Below are 16351 nucleotides of genomic sequence, written 5' to 3' on the forward strand. Positions count from 1 at the left end.
TAATCGTAGGTGATTCCGGTAGCGGAAAGACTGCTCTCTGCCGAGAGCTCTCTCAACCCGGCCAAGGCCCTGCAGCCAGACAGCAGAGATCTCTGCAAAGAAGATTGCTAGCGAGACATTTCCTACAAGTAAATATCGTCTCTGAAGTCCTATACTTATTTATTATCTATTCTACTAATATATTTATGTATTTTTTAGGGTCAAAACGAAAATAGTCTTACCATGGGAGAATTTATTCGAACTATCGTAATGCAAATCCTCAATCATGCTACGCAGCATCGACAATCATTGAATAAAATCACTACACCCAATGGAAAAACATGCGGTATTTAATATTTTACTACTTGCGCTCATAAATTTAAACTTAATTTTCACTCCATTCATGTTTTTTTAAATGTAGAAAACGGCACAGCAGTAGTTCCTTCTGCTCCCTTATTAGAAGAGATAGATATTTTAGAAGAGAAAACTCCTTTTGTAGATTTTAGTGCTTATCATCCACGCAGAACTATGGAAAGAATACACGAGAGTGATCAATATAACGATCTTTTGATCGATACTGATAAGGAAAAGGTAATGCACTATTTCTTTCTTTTAAAAATATAAGTATTAATTTTATTTAATATATTTCAGCCTCTACTAGAAGATCGGTTGCAAAAGCAACCTCCGAGACCTATCAATACAAATCCATTCTTACCAAACTTCGGAAGCACCGACGATCGTGAGCATAGATTGTATGAGAATCATGAAAATTTGTTCCTGAGAAACGTGACGCAGAATTCTAAAGACGTAAAATCATCAAGACTTTACAGACAGGCATCCGAACCTCCCATTACTGACAAGAAGTCGGCGGTTTTACAGAAGAGTTTATCGACCGATTCGAAGACTTCTAATCAATCGAAATCTGATTTCAACGTAGAATGTCCAGAACTACCGGCAAAACATCACGATAAAGAAGTATCCGATTCTAAGATAGATAATAAATGCGATTTATCAGAACCGAAAGTTTGGAAGACGAGAATCACCGGTTCTCCCGATCTTAAAAATGGCGATCTGAATGATCTTAAATTACCGTTGAGTCCAGGCGGTAGCAACATCGGCAAAGTTTCAAGAATTCCAGTCGCTAGTTTTAAATATCCGAACGTGAGCGGATTGAGCTCTGCTGAAAATTCTCCATCTAAACTGTCGAATAGATCTTTGCGTGACGGCCAGAGGAGTTCCGCCAGTGATAATTCTGATAACAAAGAACCTTCCAGAGTGAATAACGAACGGAAGTTGAGCGCCGCTAGTATCAACGAAGAGAAGAAGATCGAATTGAAGCACGAAATCAAAGAATTCAAGCCAGATTTGAACGAATTGCCCGAATATCAGAATGTGCTTAAGCCTCCGAGTTGTCCTAAAAAGTTGAGCCCGAAAATGGGAAGACCTGGAGATTACCTCGATTTGAAAGAAGATAAGTTATTGAATAACTTGGATTTTGGACCGAGCGCCGAGCAGTTGAAAGCGTTAGCGTTTAGCGACGATTTTTTGAAAATCACCCAAGACAAGCATGCCGACGCTAGTCCTTCAAAAGTCGGAGATTCTATTAACGATGACGTTCCACCGCCGATTCCTAGCTTACCCGTGAGTCCAAGAACGCTGATAGCTAACTTTTATTATGAAAAACTGCTGTCCGAGCCTGAAATTCAACAAGCTTTATTACCACACAATCTTGAAAAAAATCCTGACGACTGTTTCAAAAAAGCTTTATTGTTCCCGTTGTTGGAGATTGATCCACCGAAGCAATGTCTCTTTTTATTGGTCGATTCGATTGATGAGAGTCCTTTGATGGGATCGACCGGATCGTCTACTTTAACTAAAGAAAGAGATAAGAGCGGTTCAGAATCTAGCACCTTCGGCATTAGGAATGCAAATAGCTCTAAAACGATTGCGGAATTATTAGCAAATCATCACCATCTCTTCCCGCAGTGGTTGCTCTTAGTTTGTACTGCAAGAAAGCAATCGAAATGCCTCACAAAGATGTTCACAGGTATGATTTTTACTTGATACTCACTTTTATCTGTATATGAATGGCGATTTAATGACTGCGACATAAGATTTACCGTGAGAGAAGCATTCATCTCTCATTTAGCGACTGTCTTTGTGTTTTATATATTGTCATGGGAAAGGCAAATACACTTAAAACAAAAATATTAGTTATTTGCTATATTTTGATAGATATACTAAAAATTATTTATTTTTTATTTTTAAAATCTTCTTAAAATGGCAGCTCGAAATCCTTTGGCTGTCATGGTTCAAATTGAATTTTTTTCCACATATTTTACAATCCTAGTCACAAACATCAGTATGAGTTATCAAATGGCATAAAAGATTAGATTTTTTTTAAAATACTTTTCCACATTTATTACATTCTAAGGCACTATAATATCTTTATGACTTAACACATGATATGGAAGATAGTGTTTAGCTTTAAATGTTTTTCTACTTATGTGATATTCAAAGCTATGAATTTTTATATGTCATGAGCAATGAGATTTCTTTTTGAATGCTATTCTACATTTATCACATTGAAAAGCACGATTTAAAATTATATGTTATAATACTTTTGCGTCCTACATACAATTTAATAGATTCATTGCAGGTTCATTGAGATTTATTCATGGGATGATCAATGTTCTGACCAATGCTCATTCGCTACCGCTCGCTCGTACCTAACCTGATCTACAGTTTAAGTACGAGCGAGATATTTTATAAGATATTTCTAAAATAAGTAATTTAATTCACATGATCGTTCTATATTTTAATTCTGATTGTCCTATATGTTTATTCTGACCATTTGATATTTATTCTGAATTCATATTCTGACCTTTAATTTGTTGCCGTTAAAATCATATAGAAAAATTGAAATAAATATTTTTTTAATTTTTTAAAAAATCTTCTTTTATGGGATATAAACGTTTTGAAATACACCCAACTCTTTTTTTACACGGTGGGTACGTTCCACAAAAAAAACATGTAAAAAAAGTGATAGAATACATAGAAAAATCGAAGATTGGTTCTCTAAGGGCCCATACGCACTGTCGGCTAGCCGCCGGCGACTACTTTATATGGTTTTAAATGGGTACATACGCACGCAGGCGCCGAGTCGCCGGAGCGTCAGGCGCGATCCTGCGCAGAGGTGATGCACAGGCGACTTGCCTGTCGCGGCAACCTATAAAAGCATGGGTTTAGATGAGTGCATTCGCACAAGGAGCGACTTTCGAGGCGACTTATACATCATTCACAAAAAATGGCTTCGACACAGAAACGTTCATCGTAGAAATTGAATCCCGAATCGTTTACAATAATTTTGTATGAATATTGATAACGAAAAAAAAATATTGTGAAATTAATATGTATAATTATTTTATATTATTTCTTGCTTCTCAATTTAAATTAATTTTATTAACATAATACAGATACATTTATAATTGCATTTGGGAAACAAAAAGCGTTTCATACAGGGAAATTCAATATTATATTGAAAATAAAATAATATTTTTTTCTCTTTAAAATTATTATTGCAATTTCTTCGCGAATGTACTACCCGACCTCGAGTCGCTCGGCTTAGCCGCCTAGCCTAGCTACCTGCGTTTTTGAGCCGGCGGTCCCTAGTCGCGGACGGCTAGCCGACAGTGCGTATGGGCCTTAAATTTAAAAAACCGTGTTATTTGAAAAAATAACAACTTTGTAGTATAGAAAAGCGTGTAAAAATAGGTAATAATAAAAAGCAAATAAATAAATTCTAAAAATAGTTTTCTTAAAATATTATACATATGTACGTATTTTAATTAAGGAAAAATAATACAATAGTAAAAGTTTTTCCATCTTCTTAAGATAACAGTTCGACTATACTAATTTTTGATCCAGAAATTAGTGATTTTCTTAATGAATCTTCATTACTTTTAATTATGCAATGCGATACCGTTTATTCAATCATTGGGACGCAATAAAGTGCGAAATTAAAAAGAAATATAATTTGGGAATCGTGTTAGATATGTATTTATTATTTTTTTTGGACCGTGTTATTTCAAAATCGTGTAAAAAAAGAGTTGAATGTACAGCAGTTTCATCGGATTTCTATCAAAAATAATTTTAATTCGTCAGTCAGTCTGATCTTGTTTCAAAAATTAAAAATTATAAAACCTTTTTTATAAAATTCTAGATTTCGATATTTAAAAAATTAAATACTTACACACATTTTTATATATGGATATCGTGTGACCTTTGAAATGAGTACCGAATGGCTAAAAAATATAAATCGCACCAGAAAGCTCAGTAAAATTTCAACTATAAAAAAAATCCTAGAGAAAAAAGTAAATAGATCAATTGTTTTATAAAATAAATTAAAATTTCGACCATCGTGGCGCATTGGGGTAACCTCTTAGGCCACGATGGTCTAAATTTAATCTAAAAAAAAATAAAAATCATAAAAAAAACTCCACATTTTTATATTTCAAAGTCTTCCTAATTTTTGTGACCTTCTTATATGGATTTTTTAAATGTGCCTCTACAACCAATTAGTTCTATTGCACAATTTTGTTGAATATAAATACTTTAGCAGCATAATAGGCCTACCAACTGTGATATGTTAATTCACTTGGACTCAGATAATTTTAGGGCTCAACTGAACAATTCTGTTTTGATGATTTCATCAGCTTTTACATTGACTGCTGCTTTTATTGCTCGTTTTTGAAGTTATCAAGACAATGTAACGAAAATTTTGTGATTTTGGAAAGCCCGTTAATAATTTTATTAAAAATGATTTCCTCTTAACCCTTCGAGCGGTATCACCATACATGTATGGTGGTCAATCTTTCGCTAATTTGCGGTACCCCAGATAGACATAGATAACTGAAGAAAAAATAATTAAAAAAAATATATAATATTTTTTTAATTTAATTTAATGTAAATTATTTTTATAAATGAGTTCGAAATATATTAATATAGAACCAAAAAATAATTTATATTAATTTTACAAAAAATATTGAGAGCCTCTGAATTGATATAAAAATAATATACAGTAACCAAATAATATATAAAAAATATGTAAGATGAATTAATGAAAGTGTTTAATATAATTTAAGTTTTTTATAATTTACTATAAATGCAATATAAAATAATTATGGAAATATACATAAAAATAATTCACTCCCAAGGTGTATACTATTATAACAAATAACAAATGTGTATAAATTAACTTATTACTCAAAGGGTTAAGTACTCGCCTAGATTTTATTTCTGGGGAAAAGTTGCATTGACATAAAAATTCACAAGTGCTTATAAAATTACATCTATTTCTAGGTTTTCGCAAGATTTCTTTGGACGATTTGCGTAAAAATCACGTCACTCTGGATGTGCAGAGGTACATATTAGCACGACTGGACGGAGAACCTAGATTAAGACAGCACGTATCGCGGGATGCAGCTCAAGCTTTAGATCATCTAAGGATCAAGTCTAACGGGTGCTTCTTGTATTTGGAAAGAGTTTTAGACGGTTTAGCCGATGGATCTGTGGCTCTTCGTGAGATCAGAGAGATTCCTGGAACACTTAACGGATTATATCTGTGGCTATGTCAAAGACTATTCCATGGCCGAAAGTTCAGTAAAGTGTGTATTTTAAATACTTGAATAGTGACTATTAATCTTATGGTGATCTTAATCGTTGAATTATATATTTATAGATTCAGCCTCTGCTAAATATCCTGTTAGCTGCCAAGTGTGGTGTGGATGTCGATATGTTATATAAATGCTTGTTGACTACGAATTATTCTATAACGAGAGAAGATTTTAATAAAAGACTGCATTTACTTAAAAGGTATTAATGTTAATATATATATTTAATTATAACATAGATTGTTTTTTAATAATGCGTTGTATTTTTAAAGGATTCTTACTTTGGATACATCTTCGGGAGTTTTATCAATATTTCACCACTCGTTCTCTGAATGGTTATTGGATGTTAAACATTGCACTAGGAGATTCTTGTGCAATGCGATTTCCGGACACGCTGCTCTTGCCATGTATTATACTTTGAGAGCACCGCGACTGACTCCGGCGGAGATTCACAGTCTCGTCTTACACATGACTCGCTTAGAACAACACCACAACTCAATCAGAGATTCCAAATCAAACGTCGATCAATCCAACGAACACGCTGGCGAAAAATCACTATCGTCTCCCACTCTTTCTAATTTTAAATCCGAATCCGCAGACGATTCCAACGGCTTAGATTTTCATACGATTGTCCTATTATGGATCCTCGATTCCGGATGTAGGATTGAAACGTCTCTGAGACGACAAGTGGACGAAATCGGTCGTGAATTAGGAAGCTTGGCACTGTCCAATAATCAAATGTTAATGGACGTGGGATTTAAAAAGTCTTCCTCGTCCGGTCTACTCGATAACAATATGCCGAGACCCAATTCCACTCATTCTTTAGGTACTATTTTCCTTAAAACTATCTGTAGATAATTAAAATAATTACCCACGACGCATTTGCGGTTGTGAAACAGGATATTGTGGTAGCGTTTGAACTTTGAGTTTTTTTAAACAGGTATCAATTCCAACTCAGCGGGCATCGTCCAGGAAATTCCGGAGTTTTTGACCAGCTTCTATTGTCCCACTCTGCCGAGGGACACCAAAGTGTTAAAAGCTCTCTTAGAAATGGGCGCTCAAGTTGAAATATGGCCGCAAAACGCTTCAATTATAGAAGAGCAGTCTTTGAACAGGGCTGACGATACCGAGGTGGATAAAACCGAAGGCGATACTTCATACGATATAAGAGCTAGTCAGGTAATAATAATTTTAATCTGATATACATATTTTAAATTGTCGTAAATATATAATTTTAATTATTTATAGATATCCCTCGAGCATTTATTGATGCTGGAAGCAGACGAGGCCGCTGAAGAAGCAGCTTGTTTACAAGAAGAAGCTATTGCTTTATTCGAAGTAGATATTATTACAGGACGTGCTCCTATTCATCATCTCGCACAAAACGGAGATTTGCAATTATTGAAGACAGCTTATGAGGTATGTTTATTTTTGTTTTTATCAATATAACCGGTTTATTGATTGTTGATATATTTTAGGCTCACGAATCAATCGGTGGTTCCGTTGAGTTGTTGGAGCTGATGGACCGTGCTGGTCAAACTGGTTTGCAGCTAGCCGCCAGGGGAGGTAAGAGATCTATCGTTGCATATTTGCTGTCTAAAAACGCTCGCGCCGATCGTGCTGATTCTGAAGGATGGACGCCATTGAGAGCGGCCGCTTGGGGAGGACATACTGAGGTACTTGAAATATTAATAAATAGTAGAACGTTGAGGAACCCATCCCCGCACCACTATAATATAATTGCATTTTTAGGTTGTGGATTTGCTACTCAAACATGGATGTGAAGTAGATTGCGTGGATAGTGATCATAGAACGGCTCTAAGGTTCGTTGAATGCCTTGACTCTTTATTATTCAGTAGTTATAATAAATTCATTACTTATAGAGCTGCGGCATGGTCAGGACATGAAGAAATAGTTAAATTATTATTAGCCCACGGAGCAGATGTGAATAAGACTGATTTGGAAGGACGCACAGCTTTGATAGCCGCCGCTTATATGGGTCACACCGAAATTGTCAATCACTTATTGGATCATGGAGCCGACATAGATCATGCCGATTCTGATGGTTAGATTATTTATTTTAAGTTAACGTTGTAAATCTATCTGACTTTTTTTAATGATCGTTTAGGGAGAACTGCTTTAGCTGTGGCCGCGTTATGTTCTGCTGGCGGTGGCGCTAGTCGAGGAGGCTGTGTTCAATTATTGTTGGAGAGAGGAGCTGCTCCGGCGCGTCCCGATAAAGACGGCATGACTCCTCTTTTAGTGGCTGCTTTTGAGGGCCATAAGGAGGTTATAGAATTACTATTAGAAGCCGAAGCCGATCCTGAAGTGTCCGATAAGGCGGGACGTACTCCTTTATGGGCTGCGGCAGCTGCTGGTCACGCTTCGGCCGTCAGAGCGTTATTGTTTTGGGGTTGTTGCGTTGATACGATCGATCAAGACGGAAGGACTGTGCTCAGCGTAGCTGCTGCTCAAGGTATATGCTCAACTAGATCTTGGGTTTGAAACTTTGAAATGAATCGAATATAAAATGCGTATTTATAGGTAACGTTGAAGTTGTTCGACAATTGGTCGATAGAGGATTAGACGAACATCACCGTGATAACGCTGGATGGACGCCTCTTCATTACGCTGCTTTTGAAGGTAAATGTTTTAAAATATTGTACTATATTTGCGTTTTGATACTTATTTGTTCTGTGGTTAGGTCATATGGATGTATGCGAAGTTCTTTTGGAAGCCGGTGCTAAAGTCGACGAGCCTGATAACGATGGTAAAGGACCGCTGATGTTGGCCGCTCAAGAGGGACATTGCAGGTAATATATCAATCAGTGGCGGCTTCGTATATTTTAAATCAAAAAATTTAAATCATGTATTTAACGACTTGATATTTTAGATTATTAGAATATTTGGTCGATGAATGGGCTGCTCCTGTTGATCAACATGCGCATGACGGTAAAACAGCTTTGAGGTTAGTATCTAATTGTGTTTTTAAATAATTTTGAATGCCTCATAAATATGTTTTTTTTACAGAGTGGCCGCTCTGGAAGGTCATTTTGAAGCAGTTCGTACTTTAGTCGAGCGAGGATCTGACGTGGACGCCATTGATGCCGATCAACGCAGCACTCTATATATCCTCGCTTTAGATAACAGAGAATCGATGGCTCAATATCTCGTACAAAAGGCTGGAGCTAACGTCGAAACCAGAGATAGCGAGGTATGTATTATAATTGTTTTCCACCTTTAACTCTTAGCGATATCGCCATACATGTACAGTGATCGATCTTTCACTGTAACGGTATGATTGCAGATTTTTTCGGGGGATAGTGCTAATAGGGGGAGTGTTATTCGGGGGTCTACTGTATTTATAATATTTTTTAATTTGATTTAATGTAAATGACTTATAGAAGAGTATCAATTAAATAAACATAAAAATATTTTATGTTAATTTTATAAAAACTTGAGTCTCTGAATTGATATAAAAAAATTCACAATAGCCAAAAAATATGAAAATGAATTATCGAAAGTGTTTAAATTAATTATTTAAACATTTATAAAAAATCAAATTAATAAAACGTTGAGAATCACCGATTTTTTTAAAATTAACAACAAATAATTTCGGAAAAATACGTAAAATTAACTCACTACTCAAAGGGTTAATTAGATGCATTTTTAAATTTTAGGGTCGAACACCTTTGCATGTGTCTGCATGGCAGGGTCACTACGAAATGGTCAATTTACTACTCACGATTGGAGGATCGTGCATAGATGCGAAGGATGCAGAAAGACGCACACCGTTACACTCGGCGAGCTGGCGAGGTCAAGCGGCCGTCGTCAGGCTGCTGCTATCGAAAGGCGCCGATCCAAACGCTCAATGCGACCAAGGAGCTACTCCGCTGGGAATCGCTTCCCAAGAAGGCCACGAAGAGTGCGTTCTATGGTTGCTGCAGCACGGCGCCAATCCGAAACATTCCGATCATTGCGGTCGCACTCCTGCTAAAGTGGCACTGAGAGCCGGACATCTTCACGTGTGTCGATTATTAGAACGGTGGGGAGCGGCTCCACCGCATCAAGCATCTCTACAACCCGAAATCGGCACCAATACAAGCGGCTCAACTGCCGAAACTAAAGCGTGCTCGGCTTCGTTGAGCAATGCGAGACTTTCGCCTCTTCCTATCACTGGCCAAGTACAAAATAAAGACTGCTCTCCTGATTCTAAGAGACGCAGCGTGCACAGTTCCAATTCGACCAAGAGCAGCTCGAATCTGACGACATCAACGGTGAGCTCGCATCAAGAAGTGGCTCCGCCTGTGCCACCTCCTCACGGCAGACTACCATATCCTCCGGAACCGATCAAAGAAGTCAACGCACAAGCTGTAATATATTTAATTTATTTTAATATATCTATGATGTTTATTCTATTTTTTTTTATATATTTTAGAACCGTGGAAATTTAGCTCTGTCTTTCGCCCAACAAGTGGTCAGGTGTGGTCGAAGAACTGGCCGCAATCAAACTAGCGATTTACCCGGTATTGTTTCTCCGCTGTACGCAACTCCGCCGCATAGTCCTCTCAGCGATATCTGTAGTCCGACTCAGCCGCAACAACCTAGTCAATCTTCGGCATTTGGTAAATATTCTACAGCTTATTTGCTTTGAAAAGTAAGGTATTCTAAACTCGTACGTGATTGTTGCAGATCGTCACTTCTGTAGAGATACTCATATGCGAATAATACTCGGTAGGGAGAATAAGAGTTTTCAGCCGTCAAACGACAATCGAGAAAGGTGCGTTTTTAAACTTTATTTTATATTATTGTATCAAGTAATTTGCTAAAAATGTTTTTCAATATATGGACATAATTTTATTGCAATGTAGATTTTGTTTTTTCAATGTTTGCTTGTTGTCAGAAATCATTATATTGTATCTACTGTCAAAAGGCTCTAGAATCAAAACGCAAGAAATGTTTAACCCTTTGGTTGCCAAAATATTACTTTTATAAACATTTTTAAAATATATTTTAAGATATTTTGTAAATGTTTTAACTGGATCGGAGTTCATGTCCTTACTAATAGTTCCTGTCTAGCATATCACTAGACAGTAAATAGAGTATCCTTCTATAAATAGAGCAACACAATGAATTTAGACTCTCAGATGTTTTCCGTTTAATTCCTTCACTGAGATTCCGATGAAGTATCTCGTTTGCCTCAAACCATTAGGCAACTGCAATGCATCTCAATATTTTTTTTTTACTATTTGGATTATTCCGATGTTAGAATTTTTGCCTGTACCCCAGAGATAGCTTATTTGGCCTCACTGGCTCTAGCTTTCATATTCTAGATTTTTCTTTGCATATGTTACAGTGAATGTATATTTTTCAGTGAAGATATATTTTCACTAGTATACATGTATACTAGTGAAAATATATAAAGGGTTTATACTGTAATGGTATATGTTTACTCGAGAGCAATTTTCGCTACTTATATCAAATTCACAGCAGAATGTTCTCGATACTAGACCACCTTAATATTTATTTATATATGATAAGTTTCTGATGACAAGTACTATTCTTAATGTAATCGGTAATCATCCATATCCTATAAGTAACATTTTTTTTAAATTATCAAGAGATTTCGTATGTGTGTTATGTTTAAAAAATTACAAAGTTTGACTGTCACTATTCTATTCTACATTTTTTTTTGATATATTGATGACACATCTGAAACATTAAGTAATTCCATTATTTGAATAAAAATGCTACTTGAGTGATATTAACATTAACCGATTAATACTATTATTATGACGTATGCTAATCATGTTGCTGTTTTTCTTTTATTTTTATTATGTATTCTATTGATTTAAATGCACATACATACATATGTATTATTTATTTTATTTTAAATCATTAATTTGCAGTAAAATCGATATATTGTACTGTACAATATCAATTGATGTTTTTACACACTTTTCTACATCAGAAAACATCACCAATGTTTCTGTCTTCTTATATGTTTTACCGAGTTTCACGTTTGACTCCCAAAAAAATGCAAAAATAGTCGTTTAAATTACTCATCTTGTTCTGAAATACGTCGTTTTCTTTTATCTCGCACGCATTCTTCCTCACCCCTTTCCTCTCGCGCGTTGCTGATGGTCTTCTGGTTAAAAGGCTGCGGACGGGTATTGTCACTATAGGCAACACGGCCGGAGCCGCTCGCCTCTCGTGCCGAAAACTCGTTGGCTCAATCGGCAAGATCGCCCGAAGGAAAAAAACCACGTCCCCGATAGTGTGAGTAGTATTATCTAAAAAAAAAGCTTTTTGCTCTGCTCTGCCCTCTGTGTATAATGTGATTTGTGTATAGTTTGATACGTCCGGAGAAATTCTAAAGTTTTCGATCAATAGACGGGTATCATGCATGCATTGAGGAATCATTGTCATCTTTCTTCATGTTGTAAATTCTTCATTATAATTATGATTCACGTTAATCCAAATGTCTATGATACTTCCTCTTCTTATAAGGCTTTTCATATATATATATGTATATATATATATTATTATTATTATAACATATTAAAAAATAAAGCTATATATCATTCGTTATATTATGTATTTTGCGATGTGAAACTAATTCTTATCTTTTTATGTGATCTAGTACTGGAAAAAGTAAGCGTAACGGAATCGTGACCAACCCTGCGATGCGACTTGTAGCAAACGTCAGAAATGGACTAGGTTAGTAAACCATATTATTATTACCATAACAAGCGATATTAAAATAATAAAATCGGTGTAGCTTTTGCTCATGTCATTCTTTTTTTATTGCCATAAATTATTATCTGACAGTTTTACGAGCGAGACATCAAACACAAAACTAACTATGTACTAGGATACAATGAAAAAAAAAGAGATTCATCCCCTCAAATAATTTGCATACAACTAAAAATAAGATGTTAATACTTGATATGCCAATCGTGATCGTTTACTTAATTTTGTTTATGTTAGGTTAAGACTATTTTAAACTATTCTTACAGTAAATAAAAAATTGCATTTTTAATCTCTGTCAAGTTTTTGTAAACGCATCATTTAAATACCAAATTTAAATCAATATGCGGTACTTTAATTTTGTGTCATTTATAATATCATCACTTGACCGACGGGTCAAGTAGTACCTACCCATCATGTTCGCTGTTGGTAATCCATAATATAGGTAAAATCTACCTTTTTTGACCTCTGATGTTTAATGCATTTTTAATATGTTACAGCTATTGTGCGTATTAAAATACCGCACCTAATATTAGTATTTGTTTAACCTCTTAACTGTTTCCCAGGCGCTTATGCATATGTGCAGGAAAGAAATCGTAACATTTTGGACGTTCCCGATTAGTTCTAAACACGAAATAAAATTTCGTACCCTCATGTCGGGAACATATAATTTTCACTTCAAGAACGATGGTTCCCAATCTGGGGTCCGCAAGAAATAAACGCATATTTATATTTTGATTCATAAAAAATTTTGACGATTTTTAAGGGTTAATTTTATTTTTAGTTTATGTGATATATACTTTACTTTAAAACAATAAAAGACATCGGCTGGTAAGTAGTTAAAGACAGGTCCCGTGCATGTGCAGAATTTTCGAGTTTAAAAGATGGAATTATGTATTATGAATCGTTATTTATATTGTTCAATTTAATATTATTTTTTTTGTGCTACTTTACAAATATATACATGAGTTAATATTGACTAAACCGAATAAAACCCTTGATAATGACTTTAATATACATCATTCATAAAGAGTTACGTTAAGAGCCGTTGACGCAAATATGCGTCATTTTCAAGAAACTGATGATTTATGCGATTATGCACAAATCTAGTATAAAAAGTTTCGTACCCCTGTATGTCATCAACTAACTTATATATGTAACCTAATTTTACATCTTGGACAATCATAATTCTGTGAAGCATCGTGTCTATTTTTGACAGCTTATAATTAAAAAAATGACAATCATGATTTTTATATTTTATTTAAAAAGAAAACAAAAATCATTGATTTACTGAATGTCAAAAAATTCTTGAGTTTAGAGCAATTATTTTAAAAAGTAGAGCAATTTTAACAGTCCGTATGTTAAATGACACTAATGCGTTTTAAATGCTCATTAACGTTTGAATTTCAAATGACACCCAAGTGAGTCAGTGGCTCTTAACAATTTTTGTAAAAAAGAATCAAAATATATCTTACTTTTTTTAAAAAAAAATAAAAAATAGTTTATCTATTATCTATTAATACATTTCGTTACACTTATATAATTTTTATATTTATTACAGATTCTGCAGCAGCTAATCTTCGACGCACGGGAGTCGCTTTGGCCGCATCAGCGAGCTCAAATAATCCGGCTGTGAAAACCAATGCTTTTCAATGGAAAAGAGAAACACCGTTGTGAACACACGTTTAATTTTAAACGGTCACAAATATATGGAAAGAAAAAAAAAACAAATACGACAATTGTCGAATATTGTTTTATTGTATTTACGGCGGCGACGGATGGATTTTGAATGTATTTTTGTAGAACGATGATTAGCTAGATTTATAGATGACGAGCGATAACGGTGTGGTGAAAACATTCGTCGGAAGTATATAACATTTTTAAATATAGTATTTTTAAAAACGATATGTATGTTGTAAAACAACCGTTGCAATTTCACTTTGCACTTTGAACCTTTAAAGCAAGCAATATTCTAATTAAAAATCTATATAGTATAAATTATGCTATATGACAAGTTGTGAATGATTGGATATGAATTACAGATTTTTTTTATATATGATATTATTACGAGTGCACAAATATGTGTGCCTGACGATTGACTAAATACCTCTATTTGTATTGATAAATTATTGACTTATATACGTATTTATATATGAATGCTTTTTTAGGATGCACTATGTGTTTTTATTTCAATCGATTATCAATATGATTAGATTTTTATTCGCATACGTAATTTTTTTAATACTGATAATCACAATCTGACCATGAATAACAAGGTTTTTAATTTTTTAATCAATATTTATATCAACACTACCTCTCCGGTAACTTTGTGTTGCCATAAAATTATATTTTTTTTATACTTTCAACAATCAAAAGTTTTGCATGGATAATTTATTATAATGTGATCTCCATTTTATGTGTATGTATATAAGGTAAATTATTTTTAAGGAATGACAATTATTTATTATAATATAAAATAATAAGCTGCATACGTTTGTGTATGTTAATTTGCCAAATAGTCGTATAATTTTAATTTCTCTATCTTTCCTATTATTAATTTTAATTTAAAAAAACATACTCGTAACAACTCGTATGATTCTTTTTACCAAATATAATTTTAAGTATTATTTTTATATATACAGTCGAGTTGTATGTGATACGCGTGAGTGTGAGAGAGTTATGGATTTTCTTAATTTATTATATTATTATTTTTTAGACGCTTAAATTAAGCTCTTCCCTGTGCGCGCGCGCGTATATATATATTTATATATGTAATACGTATACTGAAAATGTTAAACTTGTGATTTTCTGAAGATGCCAACATCATATTTATTTATTTTTTTTTACTACGTAGATCATTATTATTGCGTTTCAATATTAATTATTGTATATTGAATATTTTTATATGAACAATATATACGACTTTTTCCCTCCCCACACAATAATGATATTGTTGTACTACGAATAATCGAACCCCATATATGAAATACTTTAGTAGACGTAATAAAAGTATATCTAATGTAATAAATTGTGAGTGATGCAGTGTACGTTTGTGCTGTAGTTACCCGCGTCACATGAGTAATATTTTGCAATAATGATTATAATAAATTACATAATGAACAAATATAAATTGTATTTAATTATAGATTTACTATACATTTTGCCCCTGATACTTTTAACCTTTATCACACCTGATATTTTTATTTTATATATAATACATACATATGTTAGATAAGATAAATTTCCTCGTTAATAGGAAATGACTAATGTTTTTTGTGTAAAAAAACTAATGATAACCAACAGAATAATCTTTGTTATTAGTTTTGAGGTTTTCAACTTAGTACAGGATTTAATGGAATGCTATCCTTAGAAAGAATATTGTTCTGAACTGTATAAAGACCTAAAAGAAATTGAGATTTGATATATGTAACAAAACAATTTATTCCATTGCATAAACACAGTATAAATTATTGCACAGTTTCTCTTATAAGCCACGACAGAAAGATAACTATATTGCTCACTATACTGCTCATAATTATTGACAAACAATAAGATTATTTATGGCCATAAAGCTATTACAGCTGACCACCCCTAAAAATAACCATATAAGCAGTAAAATTGTTTTGCTCGAAAAAAAATCATTAAAAATCTTTTGCTCCACAACTCCGTTTCAAACTATAAATTAATTTTGGCCTAAAGGGCGTACCAAAAGGAGTGAATTCACTTTTGACGTAATTGTTAAAAATAAACCTGCACAAGATTGATCAAAGTTACTGAGGGGACTAATTTTGGACACAGCCTTCCAGGAACGTAATATCAGCTTTTTCTGGAAAAGGGGGTATTTTTATTATTATGTATTTTTTATATATATTTATGTATTTTTTTATTTTTAGTTTTTTGTCTTCTCGTATTGCAGTAGCTCAACTTTTAACTTAAAATTTGAAAATAGT

At 33.9% G+C, this 16351-nt stretch overlaps 1 protein-coding gene across 3 annotated transcripts in view; it reads left to right on the forward strand.

The window, feature by feature from the left end:
- LOC148238332 (uncharacterized) overlaps nt 1–15525 on the forward strand; it is a 29362-nt gene extending 13837 nt beyond the window's left edge. Inside the window, exons 3-25 of one of the 3 annotated variants that reach the window (XM_088197545.1) lie at nt 10–128; nt 199–325; nt 401–570; nt 631–2026; nt 5341–5645; nt 5720–5853; nt 5924–6477; nt 6592–6830; nt 6900–7070; nt 7130–7327; nt 7404–7474; nt 7535–7716; nt 7780–8127; nt 8196–8294; nt 8356–8464; nt 8545–8619; nt 8682–8865; nt 9332–10024; nt 10090–10276; nt 10344–10431; nt 11811–11930; nt 12295–12371; nt 13963–15525. In XM_088197545.1, the coding sequence (XP_088053671.1) occupies nt 10–128; nt 199–325; nt 401–570; nt 631–2026; nt 5341–5645; nt 5720–5853; nt 5924–6477; nt 6592–6830; nt 6900–7070; nt 7130–7327; nt 7404–7474; nt 7535–7716; nt 7780–8127; nt 8196–8294; nt 8356–8464; nt 8545–8619; nt 8682–8865; nt 9332–10024; nt 10090–10276; nt 10344–10431; nt 11811–11930; nt 12295–12371; nt 13963–14078 (5762 nt within the window). In that variant the 3' untranslated portion in view covers nt 14079–15525. Of the gene's footprint in view, nt 1–9; nt 129–198; nt 571–630; nt 2027–5340; nt 5646–5719; nt 5854–5923; nt 6478–6591; nt 6831–6899; nt 7071–7129; nt 7328–7403; nt 7475–7534; nt 7717–7779; nt 8128–8195; nt 8295–8355; nt 8465–8544; nt 8620–8681; nt 8866–9331; nt 10025–10089; nt 10277–10343; nt 10432–11810; nt 11931–12294; nt 12372–13962 lie in introns of all 3 variants that reach the window. The other 2 variants (XM_088197536.1, XM_088197553.1) reach the window with 2 other exon arrangements.
- Nucleotides 15526–16351: the final 826 nt, after the last annotated feature.

The sequence above is a fragment of the Plectrocnemia conspersa genome, unplaced genomic scaffold, assembly GCF_051122295.1.
Source record: "Plectrocnemia conspersa isolate PC_06_02 unplaced genomic scaffold, ASM5112229v1 ptg000001l, whole genome shotgun sequence".
In the NCBI taxonomy this organism is placed as follows: Eukaryota; Metazoa; Arthropoda; class Insecta; order Trichoptera; family Polycentropodidae; genus Plectrocnemia; species Plectrocnemia conspersa.